Consider the following 24884-nt stretch of genomic DNA (forward strand, 5'->3'; position numbering starts at 1 on the left):
CTTGGTTTAAAATTAAATAAACAAACAAAAATAAATATAAATAAATATAAATAAACAAAATAAAAAAAAATTTATAGTTTCAGATTATATTTTTCAGATTCGAAATTTTTATAATTTTTTTTTGATTTTTTTTTTTTGAAATTTTTTTTTTATTTTTTTTTAATTTTCTTTTTATAATTTAAAAATACTTTTTGAAACTGTTTTTAAAATTTTTATTTTTATTTTTTATAAAATTTTAAACCCTAATTCCAAAACCCCACCCCCTTAACTCTAAACCCTAAGGTTTGGATTAATTAACCCAAGGGGTATAAGTGTATATTTACCTCTTTAATGAAACCTATTTTTGTGACTTTGAGCCTTGAGTGCTACTTTGGGAACAAAAACTTGGTTTGGTGCTATCTTAGTCTTTTTCTCCTTTTTAATATGTGTGAATATAATAAAAAATATATCTTTGTGAAACGGATGGAGTAATAAATAAATAAATATATATACTACTTTAAAAGAACCAATAAAACAAAAATCTATATAAAACAAAAAATAAGAAAAAAAAACATAAATGATCAGCAACAGTGGAAAATACATACTCACAAGTGGTATATAAATAGAGGAATGGGAAGAGGAGATTGGTTGTCTTCTCTGTCTTGTAATATAAAGAAGCTTAAAAATCAGAAAGTGTTTTAATTTTTCAAGTGTCGGTGAATTCCCAAACCTTCTCTTCTTTCTTCTCCTCACGTCTTTAAACTCTCTTCCCTTCGCATGTAACCCTTTCGCCGCTCACAAAATATCTTTTCTCTCGAGAAACTCAGATCGAATAAGAAAAACGCCGATGATTCTGTGATTTTTTCTGGAGTTTTTTTTTTATGGAGACGGGAGCGAAAGTAACGGCGGCGACGATGGGGATAGGGACGAGGAAAAGAGATCTGAAACCGTACAAAGGGATACGGATGAGGAAATGGGGGAAGTGGGTGGCTGAGATTAGAGAACCCAACAAGCGTTCCAGGATCTGGCTCGGTTCTTACTCTACTCCCGAAGCGGCGGCGAGAGCTTACGACACTGCTGTTTTCTACCTCCGTGGTCCTTCGGCGAGGCTCAATTTCCCGGAGCTTTTGGCTGGACTTACTGGTTCAGGCGGTGGTGGAGATATGTCGGCGGCGTATATAAGGAGAAAAGCGGCGGAGGTTGGTGCTCAGGTGGACGCGCTCGGAGCGACGGTGGTGGTGAAACCCGGCGAGAGTCTCGGTGGTTACGAGGATAAGGATAACTGTAATGGAGTTAAGAGCGGTAACGGGTCGTTGGAACGGGTCGATTTGAATAAGTTGCCCGACCCGGAAAATTCGGAAGATGACGACCAATGGGTGAAGAGGAGATAGAAGGAAAATATAATAATAATAAAAAAAATGTAGTTGTAGAATAAGAATGTTTGTCTCTACGATGCGCATCCATGATGCACCGTGGTCGCTAAGATGCGCAATCCATTTTATTTTTGCTTCACCACTCGATGGAAGATTTAAAATGTGCCACTTACAATTTTACAAATAGATTGTAAGTGAACTAGCTATGATGATTCAATGGGTTGTATGGTCTTTGTATTAACGAAACACGTATTCAATTGGAGGGCTACTCCATCCATAGGTTGTATACATGGTTGTTTTTTGGTCGGTTGATTTACTTTAAGAGGTGTTCTGATTTTGTGTGTCATGATTTAGATAAGAGAATAAGTACTGTATTTACGTGTTCGTGCTTCTTTTGCAAGAGAACCGGTACATATATTTAAACTACTCTATAAATGAATCGCTAAGACAATTAAAAAAAGTCTAAATATGACTAAAACAACTAATCTGTTGGATCTTCTATCAATTATTCATATATTTTTGTGTTTTAATCAACATGACAGATAATCTTGCTCATAGTGCTTGCTCTAAATCTGTTCAGTTTTATTTACAAACTCTTCTCTTTCGATGTTATGTGATCATCCATTCCGGGTGTTTAAATTATACCCTAGCAACCTTTTCTTGTAACAAGTTAAAGAAATTGCATTTTGTATTGTAGAGGTGCTAGTGCACATAAACCATAGCAAATTAGTTATTTTTTTGTGTGGTTTGAATGTGTTTTCTTCGTTGAAAATATTTACATACCAATACAGTGTATATTTAAAAAAAAAAAATCAACATAAATCATGTAATGGTTTTCAGTATTATTGAGTCAGTTTTTCTGTTACCCCGTCATAAAGCAAATGATTCAAAAATATCTCAATAGGGGAGAATAATATTTGATCTGCGGTTGGGGATGAGAAATCTATGTGTTGGAAAGAAAGTAAGATTTGAAAGAATACAATTGTAGAGGTTGGTGCAACTCTGTCACTGTCCTAACAACTAAAGCTCGCAAATTATCGTAACCACTAAAAGTGATTTGATGTGTTTTGAGGATAATGTCAAGAGCAAATTACAGCTTCTCAGTTTATTTGCATACTCTGTTTTATTTTTATTTTATTGGGGGCAGAGGTAGTCGGCAAGATTCTTCTGCTGATATTTGTTTCTTTTTCGTAACCATTTGGCAAAATCTAAAACGTGCAAAGTGAGGAACGGTTTATACAACGGGTGTTGTGTGAAACTAAAGATTTGACACAAGTCTTGTGACCACAAACACAAGACACTTTTTTCCAGACATGTTCTGTGTGATCCCACAAGTTCAAAAAAAAAGAAGAAGAATTAGAATTAGGGAAGTAATAACTAAAAGTGAAATTTCAGTGTTTTTTTTTTGGTTTCTTGAATCCAAAATTGAAATATGTAGTTTCATATGCCTCATGATGAGTCTATGACGTTGCGATTACTTTATTTCTCGTTCATTTTACCTCTTATTAACCAAATGAAGTTGAAAAAAAGGAAACATTAATAGCGATGAATGAAATACCATTTTGTTATCAAAATGTTTGGTGGTGTAATTGCAGTGCAAGAATTTTTCAATTCATAATTTCTTTGTTATGAAATGTTATTTTAAAATTAAAATTTCTAAAAACTGATTCCGGATCTAGTAAAGATTATGAGTGTAAGGTCCAAAACTTTTACAAATTTCAAAATTTGTTTTACCTTTCTTAAACATTTATAAGTAACATTCATCATTTTTCCCTTTTTCATAGATTTTTAGGTTATTTATTTTGATGTCTTGAATATAAATTAGAAAAGACAAAACTTCATTGATTTATTAAAAAAACTGTTTTAATAATTATTTTCTAGAATATTATTTTCTAGAAATGTATTCATCTAAAATATGTATGTTATTTAATAATACTGTTCTTTTATATTCGCTGTTAGAAAACAATAAAAAAGATTAATGCAAATGGTAGCTCAAAATTAGCTTAACTAATATCGTACGGACAAAGTTCAGCAGCTATAAGGGGCGTAAATATAGTTTGGTTACACTTGCACCAAATCAAGAAGTACCGTAAAAGAGAGTATACGTCGGTGGATAAACAAACCAAAGAAAGAGGAAAGCTTTTTTTTTATTTTTGTATTAATCAAAAGTATTGGTTAGATGAGAATCAAAGCATCTGATAACCTAACCCATCAACAAAATAGTAGCTGATTCCGATTCTGCAAAGAGACAGAGAGAAGTGCACTTACACGATCTTTAGTAAAGCAAACGCTCAACGCCTCTCCTAAGTTATTGGAAGCTTCTAAAAGTTAACAGGGCCTCACAAAATGCATTACTTTGACATTGTTGTTATTGAGTAGCTTTTAATGAACATGATTTATCAGCGTTAACAAGGTTTACTTGACAGGAGAGTGTGAGATCGCGGATACTCTCTTTCACAAGACCCGGGGCCGGCTTAACTTGATGAAGGGTTTTTAGGCAAAAACTATTTAATAATTTATGCCAATTGTTTTTAAAATTTTATTTTCCTTTTTAGTATTTTCCACATAACATATATAATAAAAATAAACTATTCATATAATAAAACGAAACTTATGTTTACAAATAAGGAAAGAAAATATACTTTATATTTTATAAAAGGAGTTCACAAAAAACATTTTTGATGTTAAAAAAATAACCCTTTCTTTAAAACATAATATCAACAAACAAAATTTATATTCTAAATTTAATTACAAAATTATTTATATCAGTCTATTTTCTCAGATTATTAAAAGGTAAATTAAATAAAGTACACTAAAATTTCATTGATGAACTAAAAATATTTTATAATTGCTAGTGTTGAGATGTTTATTAACTTTTGCATAATTTTTTTGGTTAAATTTTTAATTTTTATTTAAATTTTATTTAAATTTGTTTTATCAAATCACATATATAAAAAATCTACAAACTTTAATCAAACCTAATTTACCACTAAAAGTTCTTTAAGGCTTAATATTATTATTTTATTTTTATTTTTCAAATTTAATATATTTATAGAACATAATACACCTATAATAAGAATATATAAACACCAATGTAAACATTTATGGTTAAGATTATTTAGAATATTTTTTATATTTATATTTTATACATCTAAAGTATTAAGTTACATAGAATTTACAAATAAAACAATAATTATTTTGTAAATATTGATATATGTTCATAAATTTTCAAAAATATATGGTAATATTCTTTTATAAAACTTCGTACTTATCGCCATCTCAGTTTTTTCTACTATTTTTACAAATTCACAAATCTTAAATTATATAAAAGAATTTACGAAAGTATCTATACATAGAAGAAGAACTGAACAAATGAAATAAATAAAACTAATCAAATTTAGTTTAATTAGAATTAAAAGTAATTGTGCTTTCATTTTATGAAATATGTGTAACTAAATATAACCCATAAAATGAGTTATATAAAAAAATCTAAATTTTTATGCCCAAAATCAAAATTCTAAAGGAAAAAAAATCTAAATTAGTCAAAATTTTATTTTGTTTGCACAAAAAAGTATGGTTAAACTTGAAAAATTAAATACAATTCAATATATTAAAGTAATGGCTAAATCGACTAGACATTATAGATTCAGATTACATGTTTAATTAAAATAGTATAATATTATTTAAAATAAGTCGTACATATAAATTAAAATGATTAAAAAAATTAGAATATTAATAATTTTATAATATTTTTTATTTTATAGATATTTATATCCGCGCATAGGCACGGAAAAACCACATAGTTTAAACATTAAAGCAAAGTCTAACTGTCTAAAAAGACTAAAATTCATCTCATCATCATACGCATCAGCTTCCACCAAAAAAAAATTGAGAATAGAAGAACATTTGAGTACAAAGAGGCAAGACGCAAGGGACCAGGCTTTATGTCAATAGGTTTTTTTTAGCTTACACCTCATCTGTTTCAGAAACATGTATGTTTTAGGATTTTCACATTTATTAAATAAACATCTTAGATTTTAATTACTAATGCATTAACTTTTGTAATTAAGTATTCCGCACAACTTTTAACCAATACTCCGTCCGTTCGGAATTACTTGACGTTTTACAGTTTGGTACATAGATTAAGAAACTTAATGTAATATCTATTTTAACCTCTTCATTTTTGTTTAATATTAATTTGACTTTATATCGTTATCACTAGAGATCATTAACTACAAGGATAGAAAAAGTCACATTTTATCATTCTTTGCATATAACTATGTGAATGTCAAATATATTGACATAAAGAAAATGCACTAGAACGTCAAGTAAAACCGAACGGAGGGAGTATAATTTTAGTACAGAATTATGTTATTTAAAGTTTACAATTAATTTATGCATTGAAAATAAAAAATGTATTTTTTTTTGAAATTTTTTTTTCTAAAACATAGATATTTTTGAAACGTAGGAAATATTAATATGTAGTTAACATAAAATGATAAAATGATTAAATATTAATATCTTATTTGGTTTGATCATCAGTAAACTTAGCTATAAAGCCATGTGAGGCCTGAGGCATCATTGAGCGACCGCCTTTGTGAACTGGGCTACCTCATCTATGCCTGGCTTCAAGCCTAGGTGTCGGCCTTTTAAAGCACAAATTGAATCCATATCAAACAAGTTAGTAATCTGAAACAAGCTCAACCAAGTAAACAAAAAAAAACATTCCTCCAACTGATCTTGAACTTTCAAACAAGAAGTCACATGAGTCAATGTCAGTCATATACAACTGTTTCAAAAACCAAAAGCACGAACAAATAACCTGAACATGGAAGTGCATACAAAGCGATATCCATTCTATACTCCAGAGCACCTATACTTTCGATTTTGGGCTATAGAGTGTATAATGACCCTATAGTAAATGCAGGTAAATTTATAATATACTGCTCCTAACCGGTGAAGATGGTGATTACGCGTTTTCATCTAAAAGAAATTCAACAGTTGTAGGATGCTTTTCTCTTAGCTCTCAATCCAACATATTTCAAAAACAAAAAATACTATGGTGGACAAATTTGTACGAGGTGTTTGAAATTCCCATACTGCTGTGTATTATGTTGGTGTGGCAGCACCAATTTAGATTTCTGAAGAGGTGTCTAGTCCGAACTAGGATTTTTCTTTTTGCTGTCAACAAAAAAACCGCATAATCCAAAAAATTCCCCAATGGTTAAAGCTAGACCGGAATTAAATCTTGAGTAGACAAAGCCAGCTCTTGCGAGGACCATACCGGAGAATCATTCGTCAGAAATCGGCAACAGCCGAGCAAGCATGTAGTAATATTTATTTCTCCCTCAAGAGAGACAGTCACGAGATGATCACGTGAGATATAGCGGGGCCCATCGCCACTTCCTAAAACGAATCGGACGGCTGAGAAAAAAAGAATATTAATTCTTTTACATTTTATCTTCATCCATTAGAAAAAAGAATCGGACGGCTGAAAATAAAGCAGATTCTTCTCCATACGTATCTGAACCGTTGAAAAATAAAATAAAAAATGTTTTTATTTAATAACCTTGTCTAGGGTTTTCGAACAAAGGCATCATCGTTTCACATCGTCGTGAGAAAGAGACAAGGAGTATATATAAACTCAACTTTTCTCCATCACTCTCCGCTGCGCTCTCGCCGTGCTGCCCACAATCTCTCCGTCTTCCTCTTCCTCCTAATTTATCTCTCTTTATCCTTAAAAAAAACAAAAAAAACCACAAAATGGCACAGGTTCAAGCTCAGGCCCCTTCGTCGTCATCCTCTCCTCCTCCTGGAGACGCTACGGTGGCTTCTGACGGAGTGAATCTCGGCGCTATGTGTTCCCTCTACGTCGGAGATCTGGATTTCAACGTGACCGATTCTCAGCTCTACGACTATTTCACCGAGGTCTGCCAAGTCGTGTCCGTTCGCGTGTGCCGCGACACCGCCACCAACACTTCTCTTGGATACGGCTACGTCAACTACAGCAACATCGATGATGGTTTTGTGTCCTAAAGTTTCCCCCTTTTTTTGATTTATAATAATAACAATCCTCATTATGCTAAAAGATCTGATTTTTCGATACTTTAGGACAATCTGAGTCATGGGTATTGCGGAATCACTTGTTATTCGTCTTAAAGTTTCCACCTTTTTGATATATAAGATTCCGCATTTTGCTAAAAAACTGATTTTGCGATGTTTTTTGGACAATCTAAGTCATGGGTATTGCGGAATGACTTGTTGTGTGTCTTAAAGTTTCCACCTTTTTGATATATAAGATTCCGCATTTTGCTAAAAATCTGATTTTGCGATGTTTTTTGGACAATCTAAGTCATGGGTATTGCGGAATGACTTGTTGTGTGTCTGAGTTTCTTGTTGTTGTGTCTTGTAATGACAGCGGAGAAGGCACTGAAGAAGCTAAACTATACTAGTCTCAACGGGAAGATGATTAGGGTTACTTACTCTTCTCGTGACTCTGCTGCTCGTAGAAGTGGGATTGGGAACCTATTCATCAAGAATCTTGACAAGTCTGTTGACAACAAGACGCTTCACGAGACGTTTTCACCGTGTGGGAGTATTGTGTCGTGTAAGGTCGCTACTGATCACATGGGTCAGTCCAAAGGCTACGGCTTTGTGCAGTTTGAGAGTGAGGACTCAGCTAAGAGCGCTATTGAGAAGCTGAACGGGAAGATTCTGAACGATAAGCAGATCTTCGTTGGACCCTTTCTCAAGAAGGAGGAGAGAGAGTCTGCTGCTGATAAGATGAAGTTCACCAACGTCTACGTGAAGAATCTCTCGGAGACTACTACTGACGATGAGCTGAAGAGTACTTTTGGTCAGTACGGTGGCATCTCAAGCGCTGTGGTTATGAGGGACGGAGATGGGAGGTCGAGGTGTTTCGGGTTTGTTAACTTTGAGAATGCTGAAGACGCGGCTCGTGCTGTTGAGGGGCTTAACGGGAAGAAGTTCGATGATAAGGAGTGGTATGTAGGGAAAGCTCAGAAGAAGTCTGAGAGGGAGCTTGAGTTGAGCAGGAGGTATGAGCAAGGCGCGAGGGAGACGGGGAACAGTTTCGATGGGTTGAATCTGTATGTTAAGAATCTTGATGATACTGTTACTGATGAGAAGTTGCGTGAGCTGTTTGCTGAGTTTGGTACTATTACTTCTTGCAAGGTCAGTCTTGTTTGCTTTGCGTGTACAGTCTAACCATGAGAGGTTCGGAGATTCAAGTTCTTGTATCTCTAACAGGTTATGCGAGACCCTAGTGGTGCTAGCAAAGGATCAGGGTTTGTTGCCTTCTCAGCTGCCAGTGAAGCTTCAAGAGTCGTAAGATAACTTTACCTTGTGTTTGGACATTACTAAACTGTTTTTTTCTCTTCATGTATATGCTTTTTGGGGTTTTTTTGGCAGCTGAATGAAATGAATGGTAAAATGGTTAGTGGCAAACCGTTGTATGTTGCTCTTGCACAAAGGAAGGAAGAAAGAAGGGCTAAGCTGCAGGTAATAACTTCACAACAAGCTATCATCCTCAGTTACTTTGGTTTGATGCATCAATCATGAGTCTCTTTTAATGGTGTTGTTTCAGGCACAGTTTTCTCAGATGAGACCTGCCTTTATCCCCGGTATGGGTCCTCGTATGCCAATGTTCCCAGGTGGTGCTCCAGGACAGCAGTTTTTTTACGGTCAAGGACCTCCACAAATGATCCCTCACCAGGTAAATCACTTTGTTTTCTAAGCTCAGATGTGGTTCATTGGCTGATTTACTTCAAATCTGTGATAGGCTGGATTCGGATATCAGCCTCAGATGGTTCCTGGCATGAGGCCAGGCTATTTCGGCCCGATGATGCAGCCAGGTCAGCAAGGGCCACGACCAGGTGGAAGACGGTCAGGTGATGGACCCATGCGCCATCAGCCTCAGCAACCCATGCCCTTTATGCAGCCACAGGTTAGTCAGTTTGTGGTTAGTTATATAAAAAATACATGGCACAAGATGATTCTATAAGCTTTTGCTTTGCTTCTCTCTTGTAGATGATGGCAGGAGGAGGACGTGGATACCGTTACCCTCGTGGCAGAAACATGCCAGACGGTCCAATGCCAGGAGGAATGGTTCCATTTCCTTATGACATTAATGGAATGCCTCTTGGTCAGCCTATGTCTGCTGGTGCATTGGCTTCTTCTCTTTCTCAAGCCTCACCTGCTCAGCAAAGAACAGTAAGTCTCTCTTTCTCTCAATATATTTAGTCTTTCCAAATCGAGTAAGGCCACTTACATTGTATGTTATGTAGATTCTGGGTGAGACTCTGTACCCATTAGTGAACAAGATAGAGCACGAGAACGCTGCCAAAGTGACGGGTATGCTTCTGGAGATGGACCAGACAGAAGTGTTGCATCTGATAGAGTCACCAGAGGCTCTGAATGCTAAAGTTTCAGAGGCACTGGATGTGTTGAGAAACGTGAATCAGCCAACGCAGGGGAGTGAAGGCAAGAGTGGAAGCCCGAGTGGCATGATGGCTGCACTTTCTATTAATGATCACTTGTGAGAAGCTTTTGTTGGAGTACTGCTTGAACTCTCTCTCTCTCTCTTTCTCTCTGATTGACAAAATTTTTGCGGAATGATTGTTTTCTCTTTTGACTTGAAATGATGCTTTTTTTGGTTGGATAATCTTTTACCGTTGCAATTCACTTTTCAATTATCTTTGGGAAAATGTTTGCCAACAAATCCATTACACTACAAAGCAACATCATCTCTATAAAGTAATCCTCTTGCTGCTCCAATGCAAATTGCCAATCTCTGTTTAATATGCATGTGCTAGATTCTTTGCAAGACTTGAATCTGTCTGGAACTCCAAAATCGCTTGTCCTCAACGAGTCTTGCCTCTCTTGATAGTCAATTTGCTTAAACATATCCAAAGCCGCCTCCGATCAACCATTGCTTTTAGAATTGTTTGCTGCTCTCAAAATGTCTATGAAGGAAATCTTTTAGAATTGTTTGCTGCTCTCAAAATGTCTAAGTTTAAGTTGCCTAATGGCCAGTGGTTAGTGTTGGAACCCTCATTCTGTTAAAGGAGACTGTACAATGGTCTTTTAACTTATTCTTTTTGATCTCCCATTCTAAAGGTATGACTGGTGACCGCGAGGAATAATGCATTCTCTAACGTTCCTACAAAAAATTACCATTCACAAGAAATAATAGTTCCCTCTCGTTTCCTTTCATTCCTTTTTTTGTGTAGAGAATCAAAGAACAAAATTATTCCTTGTTAAATTTGATAAGGAACAACCATTCTTATTCATTTCTGCTATTTTATTCCCGTACATTCCTTTTTTATTCGTTCATCTTGTTTTCTGGATGGTCACCAATCAGACCCTAAATATAAATTTGCGGATTTTACAGGTCTGTTAAAAAATATAGTTTTTTTCAGTCTTGACAAAAAATATAATTTTTTAGTTTTAGTGGAAATTTTATTTTATGATTTTATTTGCAGTCTTATGGTTTTAGTACAAAGTCTAGAAAAATGCAATTATATTGTTTTGCATGAAAATCGCTATTTTTTTACAAAATAATTTTTTAATAAAAATAGAATAATTTAAAGTTATGATTATAAATAAATATACGTTTAGATATTTTCAGTTTTGGACACATGAAGATTTTTGTTTCAAACACATATAATAAATTTATTTTCATCTAGACACACTTTTAATCTGACAAAAATAAATAAATAACAGCTCCTAACTGCATTTGAAGTACGAAATGAATAGCCGTAGTTTGATTTGAGACTCTTTTTTTTTTTCCTATTTCTTACATCTTTGAAATGATGACTCTTTTTACAAACTCTTATTACCTCTAGACCATTCAGAAAATCAGCTTGTAGTACAACACTTCTACTTTTCTTCGGAATAATGTTCACTCAACGGTAACGTTACATGACTCCAAAAAAGTGCACCATCCACTTCGTTAATTTCGTAACGGTTCCTCTCTAACTTGGGACAAAACTCGAGTTTGAGAACGAGATGAATTTGTACTTCCATATTTCTTCACTTGATCCTCCTGTACAATCGAGTTGCAGCTAAACGAATCACTCACCATTAGCCTTGGAATCACCAAGGAGCCATCCCCTCCACAGCTGGAGATAGACGCAGCACTATCTCCAAGAATCGTCATCATCTGAAGCCGCAAAATGTATTCCAGTTCCCAGCTCACATCCGCCATGCTCGGCCTCTCGTCTCCACTATCCTTAAGACATTTCTCCGCGACTTCCATGAATTTCCTCAAAACGTTCGGCTCAATTTGACCTACCAATCTTTGGTCTACAATCTTATCAACTATCTTCCTCGATTTGCATGACATCGCCCAGTCCGCTAGGTTCTGTTCCTCAGAAGGAAGGTGCCTACTGAGAGCCGGTCTCGCGCACAAAACCTCGAGGAGAACAACTCCAAACGAGTACACATCTGATTTCTCCGTCAAGATGCGCGTGTACATGTACTCAGGATCAAGGTAACCGTACGTTCCTTTGATGTTGGTACTGATACTGATCGATTCTTGATTACGAACCACGAGTTTTGATATGCCGAAGTCAGCAACTTTGGCAACAGTGTTCTCGTCTAGTAATATGTTTGTGGATTTAACATCTCTGTGAATGATTGCTTCTTCCGAGCCGCTGTGGAGATAGTGCAGTCCTCTGGCTGCTCCGATGCAAATCTCCAGCCTCTGTTTCCACGACAAGGAAGGCAAATCTGAGCCGTATAGATGCTCTTGAAGCGTACCTTTTTCGATAAACTCGTAGACAAGGATCATCTCCGAGTTTTCATCGCAGTAGCCCGTTAGAGAAACGAGATGCCTGTGCCAGATTCTTGACAAGACTTGAATCTCTGTTTGAAACTCGAGTATTCCTTGTCCGGACCCGGACTTGCCTCTCTTGATAGCCACTTTGCTTTCATCTGGAAGAATGGCTTTGTAAACATCTCCGAAACCGCCTTTCCCAATCAACAGCTGCTCGTCGAAATTGTTTGTAGCTATCAAAATGTCTCTGAAGGGAATCTTTAAGCCTAAGCTTAGGTTGACTAATGGCGAATTGTTGCCCGAATAAAAAGGTCCATTCTCGGAACTCCCACCTCCTCTGTACAACGGCAAAGGCGACCACACAGTGACCTCAACTTCTGGCTGCATCTCCTTGGATCGCCTCCGCTTCAAGAAAAGTATAAACAACAAACCCAAGACCAAAAACAATGCAACACCAGCACATCCAGCGACGATGTAAACCCGGTAACTACTTCCATTTGAAGAACTTTCCAAAAACTCCATCACTTCCAGACCGTTCAAAAAACCAGCATCCTTGTAAGGTTCCGTATTGCCTAGACTAACATTCAAAAGCCCAGAGCCATCAGAGACGTTAACAACATCAATATAAAACGGAGTCACTGACCCATGGTGATCAAAAGGGTTGACATATAGACGCCAATGCCCATTTACATAGAGATAAAAATCGGAGGGTTGTGATTCGTTGTTCTTGATATCAAAGAAGTGAGCCCTGATGAAGTGTCTATAGTTGATTTTGACCTTAAAAGACCATGTAAGGTTTATCATAGATATCATTTCAGAAGAAACTATCGTTTTAGCCGTCCGGTAGACGAAGTCAGGAGCAATGAGTTCCGACCCGGACTGGTGGTTAGGCTTTTGCGTCGATGAAATGTTTCTGGCTGAATCTTTTCGGTAGAGAAATGCATCGTCTGGGAACCAAGTTCGTCCCAACGTGTCGTCTTCTGGTCTGGTTTTCTTGCCTCCTACGTTTAATCTGTAAATCGTACGCAGATTCTTGGCCGACTCTGTGAGGTCATTAGGAGCGGAGAACACTTCAATGGCGCTGACGAGAGCAACAGAGGAGCGGTCCGGCACGAAGCGGATTTCGAGTTTTGGCGAGTTAATCATGAGGAGAAACTCTTCAACTCGTGGGGTCTCGTTGAAGTTCTGAAGCGAGAAACTTCTCAAGGGACGGTTAGAACCGGAAGTGGCAGAGACTGTGAAACGAGCGGTTGAAAGCTCTGTTCGAGAAGAGTCGGCGGAGAAGTGGAGACGCAGGAAGTGTAGACCAAGAGAACCGAGCTGGAACTTGTAATGAGAAGGGCGTCTGAAGATCCTAGCCGTCCGATAGATTTCCTGCGCAGTGGACGATTCAAATTGGTTGATGACATCAGTTCCGTCTCTGGTGAAGGATATGGAGTTATCACCGGAGATCATATCTCCAATGAAAGTCTGGTTACCATAAGTGACATTAGAATCCGAGCCACAGTTGACGTAGAACTTGTCGGGACGACGAGAATATGTAGACGTAGCAGAAAGTGTAGGATGAGGAAGAAGAAGAACAATAACCACCACCATTGTCACAAAGAGAGAAACAGAGTCTTGAAAACAGAGAGTCACCATAGCTTTGTTGGAGAGAGAGAGAGGTCGGTGGATGAAGACTCATATGGTGTTTATGTGAAGAGGATTGCGGAAAACGTTGAGATCTTTTTAAGTCATTGGTTGGACAATAGATACTTAGGAATTGCTCGTCTTCTTTTGTGGCCGAGAATGTTTACACTGCAAGTGGAAAAGGACTTCAGACAATTGAGCTAATAAAATATCTTAATAAATGGTTTTTAGTTTTTAACAAATTTAATATATTCCTATTTTCAGCATAACTATATATATATGAGTCAAAGTACAATAGTCCAGCCATGTCACAAAAAAAAAGTACAATAGTCCAGCTTCATTTTTTCAAACGAAGCCTAAAACACAGTACTTACTATCCTCAGCCAACTAAACATATTTACATTTATGTTTTACCTCCAATCAGCTTTTATACCGAACTACCACTGCTTAGTTTACTTTCTTTTGAAACACAGCTTATATTAATGCATTAGGTGGTGTTAGCTTCCAGCCATAAAGAGTTCACCCTCTACAAGACACTGTTTTGTCAGTGTTTTCCTCCCTTGAGATCCAGTGAAAGGAAATGACATCAAAATGAAAAGATAGTTCAAACACGTCGGATACAAATTCCTTATAAATCGGGAGAAATCACCACCATTGATATTTGTCGAATAAAATCACCACCATTACTTTTTTTGGGGGGGTCAAATAATCACCTGCATTACAAATATGCATATTACAATGTAAAATATGAGTTTGTTCAAAAAAAAAAAACAATGTAAAATATGGCCATAATTAATCTTTAGCATATGTCGAATAAAATATTCTTGAAATCTAGTCACGGTGCAAGCATTAAAATATTATCTCCTTTAGAATGTTGCATCAAAGTTCAAGCTTAAAGTTGATGTACCCATAATTTCCAAGGTAGCAGCATCTTACCAAAAAGTAATCTCACGAGTAAACATAAAACCCTCGCCGATTAACTTCTCGGTGTGTTCTTTACTTGGGTCGTTAACTTCATCCGGCAACCTACAATCTGATAATCCCATTTAGTTGATGAGGATTTGAAATGATTGACATATGACATTAACTTCACAAAGCATATAAACAGATTGGTGGTGTGAATAAATAAACAGATACATGAAATGATGACATTATCTAAATCCATTATATGCAATGGATAAGATAGTATCTAATGTGTCTTAGCTATTATGTTTTATTTTAAGGGAAATTATGCCCAATGTACAAGAAAAAAACACAAATTCACTAACTAACCAAAATCACTCTCTCTTTCTTTATTTTTCTTCCTATCTCTCTTTACTTTCTTACTAAGAATCTAATTTTCCATTATTTTTTGGTTATTTCACAAATAACCCCTTATTTTTACGTACTAAAAAAATATTGTGTGCTGATATGAAGTCTAGTGATCAGCTATAAATATCAAGGAATACATACTTTGATCAGCTGTTTTCTCCAGGAATATCTGGGCACATAGACAATACATAAGCAACCATAATTATACATATTCATCAAGCACACTACTCAAGTATCTTAAGGATTGTCATTTTAACTAGATAAACGGGTCTAGTGCAAAGATGCTTACCACTTCATCACCATCATCCAACTTTCACACTTTGTTCTGCTTCAACGTAGTCACCATGTCCGTTTCTCCATTGACTTTGAATATAACAACATACATGTCAAGACACGCAAATGAAAAATATTTAATGGCGATAAGACACTTCTTGTACATACTATCTACGTTTTACAATAGACCATTATCTATGACCATTGTAATTAAACTAATAGGATAAGAGGGAGATGAATAATTTATCTTGAAGAGTTTATGCTATAAAACAGAACGGGTTATTGCAAAGATGCTTACCACTTCATCATCATCATCCAACTTTCACACTCTGTCCAGCTTCAGCGTATCTAATCACCATGTCGTTTGTCCATTGACTTGTAAAATAACAGCAAACAGGCAAGAACATGCAAATGAAAAATATTTAATATGGCAATAAGCCAATTCTTGTATGCACTATCAGTTGCGGTAGAAGCATCTGCGTCCGGTCTTTGATAGCATATACATTTTTCAGCCATTACTAAATAGTATCAGTAGTTCAGTTTGAAAGCTCCTTTTTTGTGCTTACTGCCCTTGTTTTTAAGAGTTGTCCAGGGCCAGGCATGCGTATTATTTTTGTTTTATAAAAGACCATTACCTATGACCATTGTAAGCTAATATGATAAGAGTATATTCTATTAAACAAAACTTTTTTTACATCCAAAAGGATATTCTATTAGTCAAGATAGAAGTGGTCTGAGAATCCAAATCGGAATAGAACAACCAACAAAAACTAAACTCATATGAAAAACTCGGACAGACTTGACTAAAGTGTCTGCTATCCGGTTCAGCATCCTTGGAACATGCGTGATCTTGAAGTCGTGGAATCATCGTTTAATAGATGCTAGCTCTGCTAGTTTCTAGAAAAACTTGGCCATGATGTCGGATCTTGATCATTACAACGACATCCTTGCAGTCCATCCCAAAGTGTTGACATGTTGTGTGTTGAAGCATATTTTCATGGACCAAATAAGAGCATCTAATTCTAAATGCAGAGGAAACACTCGTCTCTCTTTGTTTTTCAACCCTAGGGAATTATTGATTTCCAAATTCATTTAGGCATACCCAACCATATCCACTATGTTATGACTCCAAAGTATATGACCCATCTACCAAACAAATACTCTGCAAGCGTAAGGCTTGTATATTCACTTTAAGTTTGGTGTGGTAGATGTGCATAATTTGGGATCTTTAAGTTTGCGTCAAACCAAGCATGACATTCACTTTTAGCATGTCTAATTAGCTCCATCGGATCCCTTGTGACTTTTTTTTAACAGTTTATCATTTCAGGTTTTCTAAAAATACCAAATAATCCATGGATATGGATCTCTATCTACCTTTAAAAGAAACTTACAAGATAATTTGGTAAGAAGATTTGATTAAAAACTAACTTAGATTGAAGTGACACTAATTTGCAACTGATGAGTAAGTATCTTAGAGACCGAGTGCAAGTTTCTGAGTAGTGTTATTAAACATATACAAAGACTGATCACCTAAAGCTTAGCTGGCTAATTACATCTTTAATTGGACCCATTACGAAGTCATTTCTAGACAAAGAAGGCGTACGCTTGTTAATGAAGTGATTAGCAAAAAGTAGTATGTTTATAGGAAAGGTAAGCAATGTTGGTTAAAGTTCAGGCATGTTTCATAACAAGAAGAGTTTGCTACATAAACAGAAACCAAATAATAAAGCGAATATAATCTACATATTAAAATTGATTTTTTTTTTGACTGAAGGCAGATTTTGTGTTTTCTTTTATTCATAATGGTGATTCTTTTTTTGTTGAAATGAAGCATTAAGGAGTTAATTAGCATGTATATTTTTGTATAACATTAACTTTAGTGGTTCTATGACCTAACCGTGTCCAAACAATAATTGAAAAGTTCAATTGATGAATAAACTCCAAACAAAAGTTATCAATCTATGGATTTAGGTGAGCAGTCCAATAGTACTCAAATAAATATTAAATATATATAAAAAACATGAACACAAGATGATGATGATAATGATAATAATAATAATAATAATAATAATAATAATAATAATAATATCTTATATATTAAAAGAGAAGTCATAACTTTGTTCATATGTGATTTTTTTTTGTTTGGACCATCCTCTAGAAAATTTATCAAATTTTACATAACTCAATCATCATATATTTTAATATCTTTATTTTTTTATTGAAAATACAAATAAATATTGTTTAAGAAAATTTTAAGAAAATCTTTTCAGAATCAGGATAAAATTTATTTTTGAAATTAATTAACTTAAATTTCAATTATCATAAAATATAATTAGAATTTCAAATTAAATTTATTTTGTGATTGATGAACGAAAATTAAAATCATATAAATATTTTAATTATATTTTAATGATAATAAAAATTTAAATTGATTAATTTTCAAAAAAACATTTTATAAAGATCTTTAAAAGATTTTGTTAGAAAGAAATGTCATTTCTGTTTCAAATAAAAATATTTACTACAAAATTAGTTTGTAAGTACAATATATTATAGTTTCTCTTTTAAAAATATTTTTTTGTTGTTCTTAACAGTATCTCAAAATATTTCTTCTCTATTATGTAGGTTCAATTTAATTTAACTTCCATATATAAATTTCAAATTTAGAAATAAAACCAGAAATTATGTTGGTAAGTACTTTAATAATGATATAGTTTAATTTTAAATAGATTTATTATTATACATTGATATATATATATATATATTTCATGTATCGTTTATAAAATGAAAATTAAAATTCTATTTTATTTTTATATATTTTATAATAATAATAAATAATGTTAAAATAAACTATTTTATTGAAATAAATATGATAAATTATATTAAATTGATAAATTTATTTTCATAAATATAAATATTTATGTTAAAAATATAATATGATGACAGAACGGTTTAATATTCGCAAACTATATAATACATGTATAAAAAATTTACATATCTTAAAATTTTGTATATACAATAATATATTATCTAAAATGAATAAATGTAAAAAATATTGTTAAAAGAAAATCCAGCTTTGAAGGATGGTGGATCAAAATTTAGTATAAATTAAACACAAAATAATTTTCAGATATGTTGTTTCATGCATATATTAATTTTTTCAGTAACTAAATGCAAATATAATAAGATAAATATATAATAAGAAGCGATAAATGCATGTGACGATTTTAAATAATTGATTAGTTATAACATATAAACTATGAAATTATTTTATTTGAAATAGGTATATAAATATTTAAATATATTTGATTAACGTTAAAAATGTATACTACCAATGATCTAAAATAAATATCTATGTATATAAATTGAAAAAAATATCTACACGCGGTTGCTCAACGGATCAAGATCTAGTTGCGATTAGTATTACCGTTTTAAATTGTGTAATACGATTCATGTGACAGATACTATTTTATTGATGGGTTAATTTAAAACAAAATGAACATTATTTTATTGGACAAGCTATTTGTTAGTTTATAATTAATTTCCATTTAGAAAGATACCAACCTCCAAGTTTTAAGACAGAGATGGTAAGGTAAACTACAAAACAAAAGCACATCAAAAATTTGATTAGACTGCACACTTAACTCAATTAATTATTCACTAAGCAAAAAGCATTCCTACAAATTAGTTAATTACTAATCACTCTTTCGTTTAGAAAAGAATTAATAAACTATAAGCTTAACGTTTAAAAATGTATTAAGAGCTTGATTGGTTTTCCCGCTACCACCCGCAAACGCAGCTTTTGCGATTGGTAGCGGTTGACAGCGTTTCGAAACAATCATACAAACCGCTACAAATCGCTTCAAACCGCTCCAAACCTCTTAAAATCAAAAGCTGGTTCCAGCTAGCGTTTGCGGTTGCGGGCGGTTGCGGGAGGATAATTTTTTTTTTTTTTTTTAAAACCATATAAATACAAAAATAAAAATAAAAATAAAATTTTTTAAATGGAATTATAAAAATACTAAAATATATATTATATTTTAATTAATATTATAAAATTTTAAAATAAAAATATTTTCTATAATTTAAAAAATTTAAAACTATAACTTTGAAAATATAATTTACATATTTATTATAATATTATGATTTTTGATATTTTTATAATTATATAAAATGTAAATATTGTTAATTTATTATTTAACCGCTGCTGTATTTGGTAGTTAACCAGTCATAAGTATCCCGCAAACGCACCAATTTCTAACCGCAGAACCAGTCGTACAAATCTCTTAAAACCGCTAGAAACCGCAACCACCCGCATCCGCAAACGCCCGCAGCCGCAACCGCAACCGCTGCGTTTGAACCAGTCAGACCCTAAAACTCCAAGGTCCATCTGGATGATTAAAAGCATTTCCTACTAATCACTCTTTGGATAAAAAGAAAAGTAAGAAGAAATAATTAATAAACTATCTGAGCTTAAGATCTTTAAACGTTAGATTTCCAAGGTTCATGAAATTGATAAACATGTTTGTGTTACCATTAAATTAAAAAATTTAAATTAATCTCGAAGGATCCAACGTTCATTAAGCGTACGTGGCCCACTTCGATCAGATCGTACCCGACACATCCTGTCTCATTCTACAGTCTCTCTCTCCCCATCTCTAGAGTTGTTTTGGAGTAATCTTAAACTTTGCCAAACAGTCCCTTTTCTTCCTTAACCTCTCTCATTTGTCTCTATATTCTTCACTCTCTTGCTTCTTCCTTTTGTCTTCTCTGTTGTTAGTTTCCTCGAGACGATCGGAGCAGTGTTGTACTTCCCTTTAAGGTGAGGAAAGTTTTGTTTTTTTCTTCAAATCTTCTTACTGTGGCTAAAAAAGATCTTTACTTTATGTGATTCAGTCATGTGTTTCTATTAAAGTCTTCACCTTTATTAACTGTTTTGTTTTCTTCTCTAGTGTATGTAATGCATGTAGAAGCCATTGATTGTTAGCTTGAGCTGTAATCTTTATTCTAATTTGGGTTTTCATTTTGTTCTTCACTCTCAATCTGGACTTTGTCTTTCTGCTTGAGTTTTCTAAAAGTCTTTTCTTTTTGCTTTTTTTTTAATGTGTTATAAGGATATTGTCAAAGATTCAAGTGTAGTTGTGTGGCTTGTGGGAGGTAAGAGATGGATCATAAAGCATGGCCTTGGAAGAAGAAATCAATGGAGAAAACAGTTGTTGAAAGCAATGGAGAGGTAAGTGTATTATTTGATGATCACATTAATGTTTTTTGTTGTTAGGTTGGAAAATGGATCTTCTTTCCTCATTTATGTAAATCTTGTAGAGAGATGTTTCTATGATTAGTACTTAAATAGTATCAGATTGTGTGATCTGTTTGAGGGTTTGTTTGTCCTTCTTGGTGATCTTTAACAAAAGTAATGTAATTTGAAACACCTTTGATTTTGAGAATCTACTTAAATTATGTCTCAGCTATGATCTTTTTGCAGTATTTTCTGATCATGAGCTTGATTGTTCTTAAAACTAGATTGAGAAGGTTCTTGCTGACAAGATAGAGCTAGAGAATCGCCTCAAAAGTCTAAATGATAAGCTTACCTCTGTCGAAGCTGAGAGCAATAAGCATAAAACTGAGACACAAGAAGCAATCATTGGTAACTTCACTAAATCTTAAGCTGTCCTGAATCAATCTACATACCTTATTATTTCACATTTGCATTTTGTGTTAACAGGCTGGGAGAAGACAAAAGCTGAATCAGCATCTCTCAAGAAGAAGCTAGAAGAAGCTTTGAATGAGAAACACATGAGCGACGAGAGGTCCGCTCACACGGACGCTGGTCTAAAAGAATGTATGCAGCAGCTTCGCTTTGTTAGGGACGAGCAGGAGCGAAGGATGCATGATGCTTTAACAAAAGCATCACATGAACACGAACGGAGACTAATGGTTATAAAGACGGAACTGGCAGATACTAGTAAGAAGCTTGCAGAAGCAGAAGGGGAGAACACTCAGCTCTCCAAGGCTTTGTTAGCAAAGAGCAAAACTGTTGAAGATCTAATCACAGAGAGAGAGCGTATCCGCGCTGATAACATTGCCTTGGTGAGTAGTTTGGAGTCAAAGGAGAAAGAAAACGTTACGCTGAGATATGAAGTCAGGGTGGTGGAGAAAGAGCTCGAGCTTCGGAACGAAGAGAGAGAGTTTAGCCGTCGAACCGCTGAAGCATCTCATAAACTTCACTTGGAGAATGTGAAGAAAGTTGCAAAGCTAGAACAAGAGTGTCAAAGGCTGCGTGTGCTCGTCAGGAAACGGTTGCCAGGACCCGCCGCTATGTCCAAAATGAGGAGTGAAGTAGAGATGTTGGGAAGGGGAAGAGTCAACGGAAGCACTAACGGCGCAATGATCAGTAACCTCACTGAGCAGTTATGCTTACTGGAGGAAGAGAACAAGACTCTGAGGGATGCTTTGAACAAGAAAGTCAACGAGCTTCAGTTCTCAAGAAGTATGTATTCTAGAACAGCTTGTAGACTACTAGAATTCGAGGAATCTTCTAAAGGAACAACAAACATTGAGCCAAGCAGGAGCAGTAATGTCTCACATGAAGTCTCTCTAGCATCGTTATCAGAGTTTGAGAATGATGATAAAGTTAGCTGTTCTGACTCTTGGGCTTCTGCTTTGCAAAGGGGAACGAGTTTGGTTAGAACACCTAAAGCTTCAGAGATGAAACTAATGGATGACTTTGCTGAAATGGAGAAGCTTGCAAGTACAGTACCTGGAAGCTCTCCTATCTTCTCTTCTGATTCAGTTTCAGCTTCTGGTCCGGTTGAGAACGAATCTAATGAAGATATTAAGTCAGATTCAACGAGCAAGGTACCTCAATCTCTTCATACTGTCTTGAAAGCCATCACGGAACATAAGAGTATCACGCAGAGGAACACTGATGAAGTACTTGAAGAGATCAGACAAGCTCTGTCAGGTGTCAAACAGACCGAGACTCTCACTGTGGAGGAGAGTGCACCAGACACGGAATGTGAGATCAGTAAATCAATTCGAAGAATTGTTGAAGTTATCGAAGGAGTTAGCTTAAAAGATGAAAGGCTTTCTGGTTACACTGCTCGTGTCTTGCAATGGAAAACTACAGAGCTGAGTAGTGTAATGCAGCGGTTTCTCCAGACTTGTTACGATCTAATGGATAGAAAAGCAGACGTGAAGAAGTTTGCGGAAGAGTTAAGCTCTGTGGTGGAATGGATGGTGAACCATTGTTTCTCTCTACAAGATGTTTCAAGCATGAGAGAAGAGATCAAGAAGCAGTTTGAATGGGACGAGTCACGGAGTGGAAGTGAAGTTGATATTGGACTGTTTGGTCTGATCTCGGAAGCAGATGAGCTTAAGAAGACAGATGATCAGTTGATTGAAGAAGAGGCAAAGGACAAGACAGCAAGGTAAGTCTGAATGGTTTGAAGACTTTGATCAAATCATAGCTCTGATGTATCCTCTTCTTTCAGTGTTTCAAAGAACGAGCTCAAGCTGGAGGAAAAACAAACCATGCGAACTGTAAGTAACCAGCACAAGATCTCAGATTCTCTTACATTTTTTGACAGGAGAGAGGTTTGATTGTCTTTGATGATTCAGGAACTGGAGATCACTGCTGCTTCTGAGAAGTTAGCAGAGTGTCAAGAGACGATTCTAAATCTTGGAAAGCAGCTCAAAGCATTGACTAACTCAAAAGAAACAGGTTTACTTCCAGACAACCTCACACCTGACTTTACTACTGCACTACCTTCACAAGAGACAAAGCCAGAGAAGAGATTGACCACTCAAAGATCGTCTCTTCTGGATCAGATGAAGGCAGAGGATCAGGACAATGGAGATTACAAGGAGGAGGAGGAGAAACCTCAAGCAGTAGATAAAATGGGAAAGGGAGGCAGTTCTGTCTACAGTGAAACCATTGAGGCATTGGAACAGATTCTTCTCTCAGACAAGAAAAGCAAAGGCTCTGAATCAAATTGCTTCGCTGTTGTTCCTCAGAAAAAGAGCAGCGGAGGTAAGAGCCTGTGGAGAAAGCTGTTGGGGAGGAAAAAGAAAAATAAGACCATCAAGCTTCCTAATCCATTTGCCACTTAAGAAGATGTTATAATAATGTCATCTAATCCATTTGATCATATGTTTCTTTTTTTGTTCCTCTTATTATGCAAACGAAACTGTCATTTTCATAGAATTTTTGGCAGCATATGTAAAAAAAGATACAATTAAGTAATATTTTGATCCAATGTATCTATCTTTGGCACGGTTTATCATACCCGGGCTCATCTTGGGCGAAGCCAAGTAGTAAGCACTAACTGCATGTACACCCATTATTTTTTTCATTTTTAAAAATTTAGCGTAACAAATACAATAAAGTGTTAGAAATTAGGAAATGTTACCTTTAGTGCACCCATTATTTTTTCATTTAAAAAAAATTAGTGTAACAAGTACAATAAAGTGTTAGAAATTTAGGAAATGTTATCTTTAGTGCACCCAGTAATTAATTTTCTTCAGATAATGCCCCCACTAATATTTATGTCGGAATCTGCCCCTGTCTTCACCAGTGGAATTGTAAGAGGCAACAAACCTTGCTTCATACCAAGTCACAAAGTAGACCCAAATGACTTCTGTTGAATAAACTAAGGAAGAAATTACATCTACACATACTTTCCATTTACCTATTTACATTCACACATACTTTCAGCATGTGAAGTACTTTATACTTGTAAATTCTCCAAAAAATCTTTATAACCTAAAATCCTTTTTTCATTGACCCATAAAATTCTAATCCGCCTCATTCTTCTTCGACAATTACTTTTTCAAGGAGACGTTTCACACCATCTGATAAAAGCCACTAGTGGAAGAGAGAGGGTGGAGATGTGGATGCTAGTGGAGAGGAGGAGGTGGAGACGTGGTTACAGTGGAACATCTAATGGTTATGGTGGTGACGTACGGTAGAGGTAGGGTCTTATGGTGGTGGTTAAGGAGGAAGAGTTGGAGGTGGAGCCATGGAGGTGGATCAAAAGTCGAAAGGTATAGAGAGTTGATGGTGGAGGAGCTAATGGCGTAAGTGAAGTTTGTGGAGGTAGATATGAAAGTTATGGTGGTAGATCAACAGCTATACCCTCTAATGGCGGCAAAAGAAGGGGTGGTAGAGGAGCTTATGGCGGAGGTGGAGGAGTGGATAACGTAAGTGGAACTTGTGGATGTGGATATGAAAGTTATGGTGGTCAAAGATGTGGTTAGCCGTCATGGAAGCGGTGGTGGCAAAGGCAGCGAAGGGAGAAGAACCAGAGGTGGAGATAGATCTACACTTATACTCCTCGGTGGCGGTAGAGAAAGTGGCGGTGGAGAAGCTTATGGCGGAGTGGAGTTTATAGTGGTGGATGGTTGTGGAGGTGGTGGTGGTGAAGAAGGTGGTTATGGTTATGCAAAAGAAAGATACGGTAGTGGTGGTGAATGAGATGGTTATGGATAGTCCACAATTTAAAATTGGTTTCATGACCACACTT

At 35.3% G+C, this 24884-nt stretch overlaps 4 protein-coding genes across 5 annotated transcripts; 3 read left to right on the forward strand and 1 right to left on the reverse strand.

The window, feature by feature from the left end:
• Nucleotides 1–586: 586 nt before the first annotated feature.
• Nucleotides 587–1736, forward strand: LOC106446465 (ethylene-responsive transcription factor ERF008-like). Its single transcript, XM_013888202.3, has one exon. It carries the CDS (start codon nt 861–863, stop codon nt 1368–1370), a length of 510 nt encoding a protein of 169 aa, XP_013743656.1. The 5' UTR covers nt 587–860; the 3' UTR covers nt 1371–1736.
• A 5205-nt stretch (nt 1737–6941) lies between these two features.
• On the forward strand, nt 6942–10068 carry LOC106446466 (polyadenylate-binding protein 4-like). The gene is made up of 8 exons (XM_048777657.1): nt 6942–7374; nt 7771–8546; nt 8622–8699; nt 8784–8873; nt 8959–9087; nt 9154–9318; nt 9402–9584; nt 9659–10068. Exons 1-8 carry the CDS (start codon nt 7116–7118, stop codon nt 9911–9913), a joined length of 1935 nt encoding a protein of 644 aa, XP_048633614.1. The 5' UTR covers nt 6942–7115; the 3' UTR covers nt 9914–10068.
• Nucleotides 10069–11115: 1047 nt separating this feature from the next.
• LOC106446467 (probable receptor-like protein kinase At2g23200) lies at nt 11116–13877 on the reverse strand. Its single transcript, XM_022718155.2, has one exon. The coding sequence runs from the start codon at nt 13789–13791 to the stop codon at nt 11326–11328; it is 2466 nt and encodes an 821-aa protein (XP_022573876.2). The 5' UTR covers nt 13792–13877; the 3' UTR covers nt 11116–11325.
• Nucleotides 13878–19796: 5919 nt separating this feature from the next.
• LOC106446468 (filament-like plant protein 7) lies at nt 19797–23618 on the forward strand. 2 transcript variants are annotated; one of them, XM_013888205.3, is made up of 6 exons: nt 19797–20182; nt 20475–20593; nt 20884–21007; nt 21086–22790; nt 22854–22902; nt 22981–23618. In XM_013888205.3, the coding sequence occupies exons 2-6, from the start codon at nt 20525–20527 to the stop codon at nt 23470–23472; spliced, it is 2439 nt and encodes an 812-aa protein (XP_013743659.2). In that variant the 5' UTR covers nt 19797–20182; nt 20475–20524; the 3' UTR covers nt 23473–23618. The 2 variants fall into 2 exon arrangements, with proteins under 2 accessions (XP_013743659.2, XP_048633618.1); XM_048777661.1 differs by lacking the exon at nt 19797–20182 and adding an exon at nt 20245–20355.
• The last annotated feature ends 1266 nt before the right edge of the window (nt 23619–24884 follow it).

The sequence above is a fragment of the Brassica napus genome, chromosome A4, assembly GCF_020379485.1.
Source record: "Brassica napus cultivar Da-Ae chromosome A4, Da-Ae, whole genome shotgun sequence".
NCBI lineage: Eukaryota > Viridiplantae > Streptophyta > Magnoliopsida > Brassicales > Brassicaceae > Brassica > Brassica napus.

Excerpts from the sequence above, each read along its gene's own strand:
- LOC106446466 (XM_048777657.1), top strand. The coding sequence starts at position 7,116 with ATGGCACAGGTTCAAGCTCAGGCCCCTTCGTCGTCATCCTCTCCTCCT. Across the intron at positions 9,088-9,153 it reads CACAAATGATCCCTCACCAG|GCTGGATTCGGATATCAGCC; the intron begins GTAAATCACTTT and ends AATCTGTGATAG. Across the intron at positions 9,319-9,401 it reads TGCCCTTTATGCAGCCACAG|ATGATGGCAGGAGGAGGACG; the intron begins GTTAGTCAGTTT and ends TCTCTCTTGTAG.
- LOC106446467 (XM_022718155.2), bottom strand. The coding sequence starts at position 13,791 with ATGGTGACTCTCTGTTTTCAAGACTCTGTTTCTCTCTTTGTGACAATG.
- LOC106446465 (XM_013888202.3), top strand. The coding sequence starts at position 861 with ATGGAGACGGGAGCGAAAGTAACGGCGGCGACGATGGGGATAGGGACG.
- LOC106446468 (XM_013888205.3), top strand. The coding sequence starts at position 20,525 with ATGGATCATAAAGCATGGCCTTGGAAGAAGAAATCAATGGAGAAAACA. Across the intron at positions 20,594-20,883 it reads TTGTTGAAAGCAATGGAGAG|ATTGAGAAGGTTCTTGCTGA; the intron begins GTAAGTGTATTA and ends TCTTAAAACTAG. Across the intron at positions 22,903-22,980 it reads AAAAACAAACCATGCGAACT|GAACTGGAGATCACTGCTGC; the intron begins GTAAGTAACCAG and ends TTGATGATTCAG.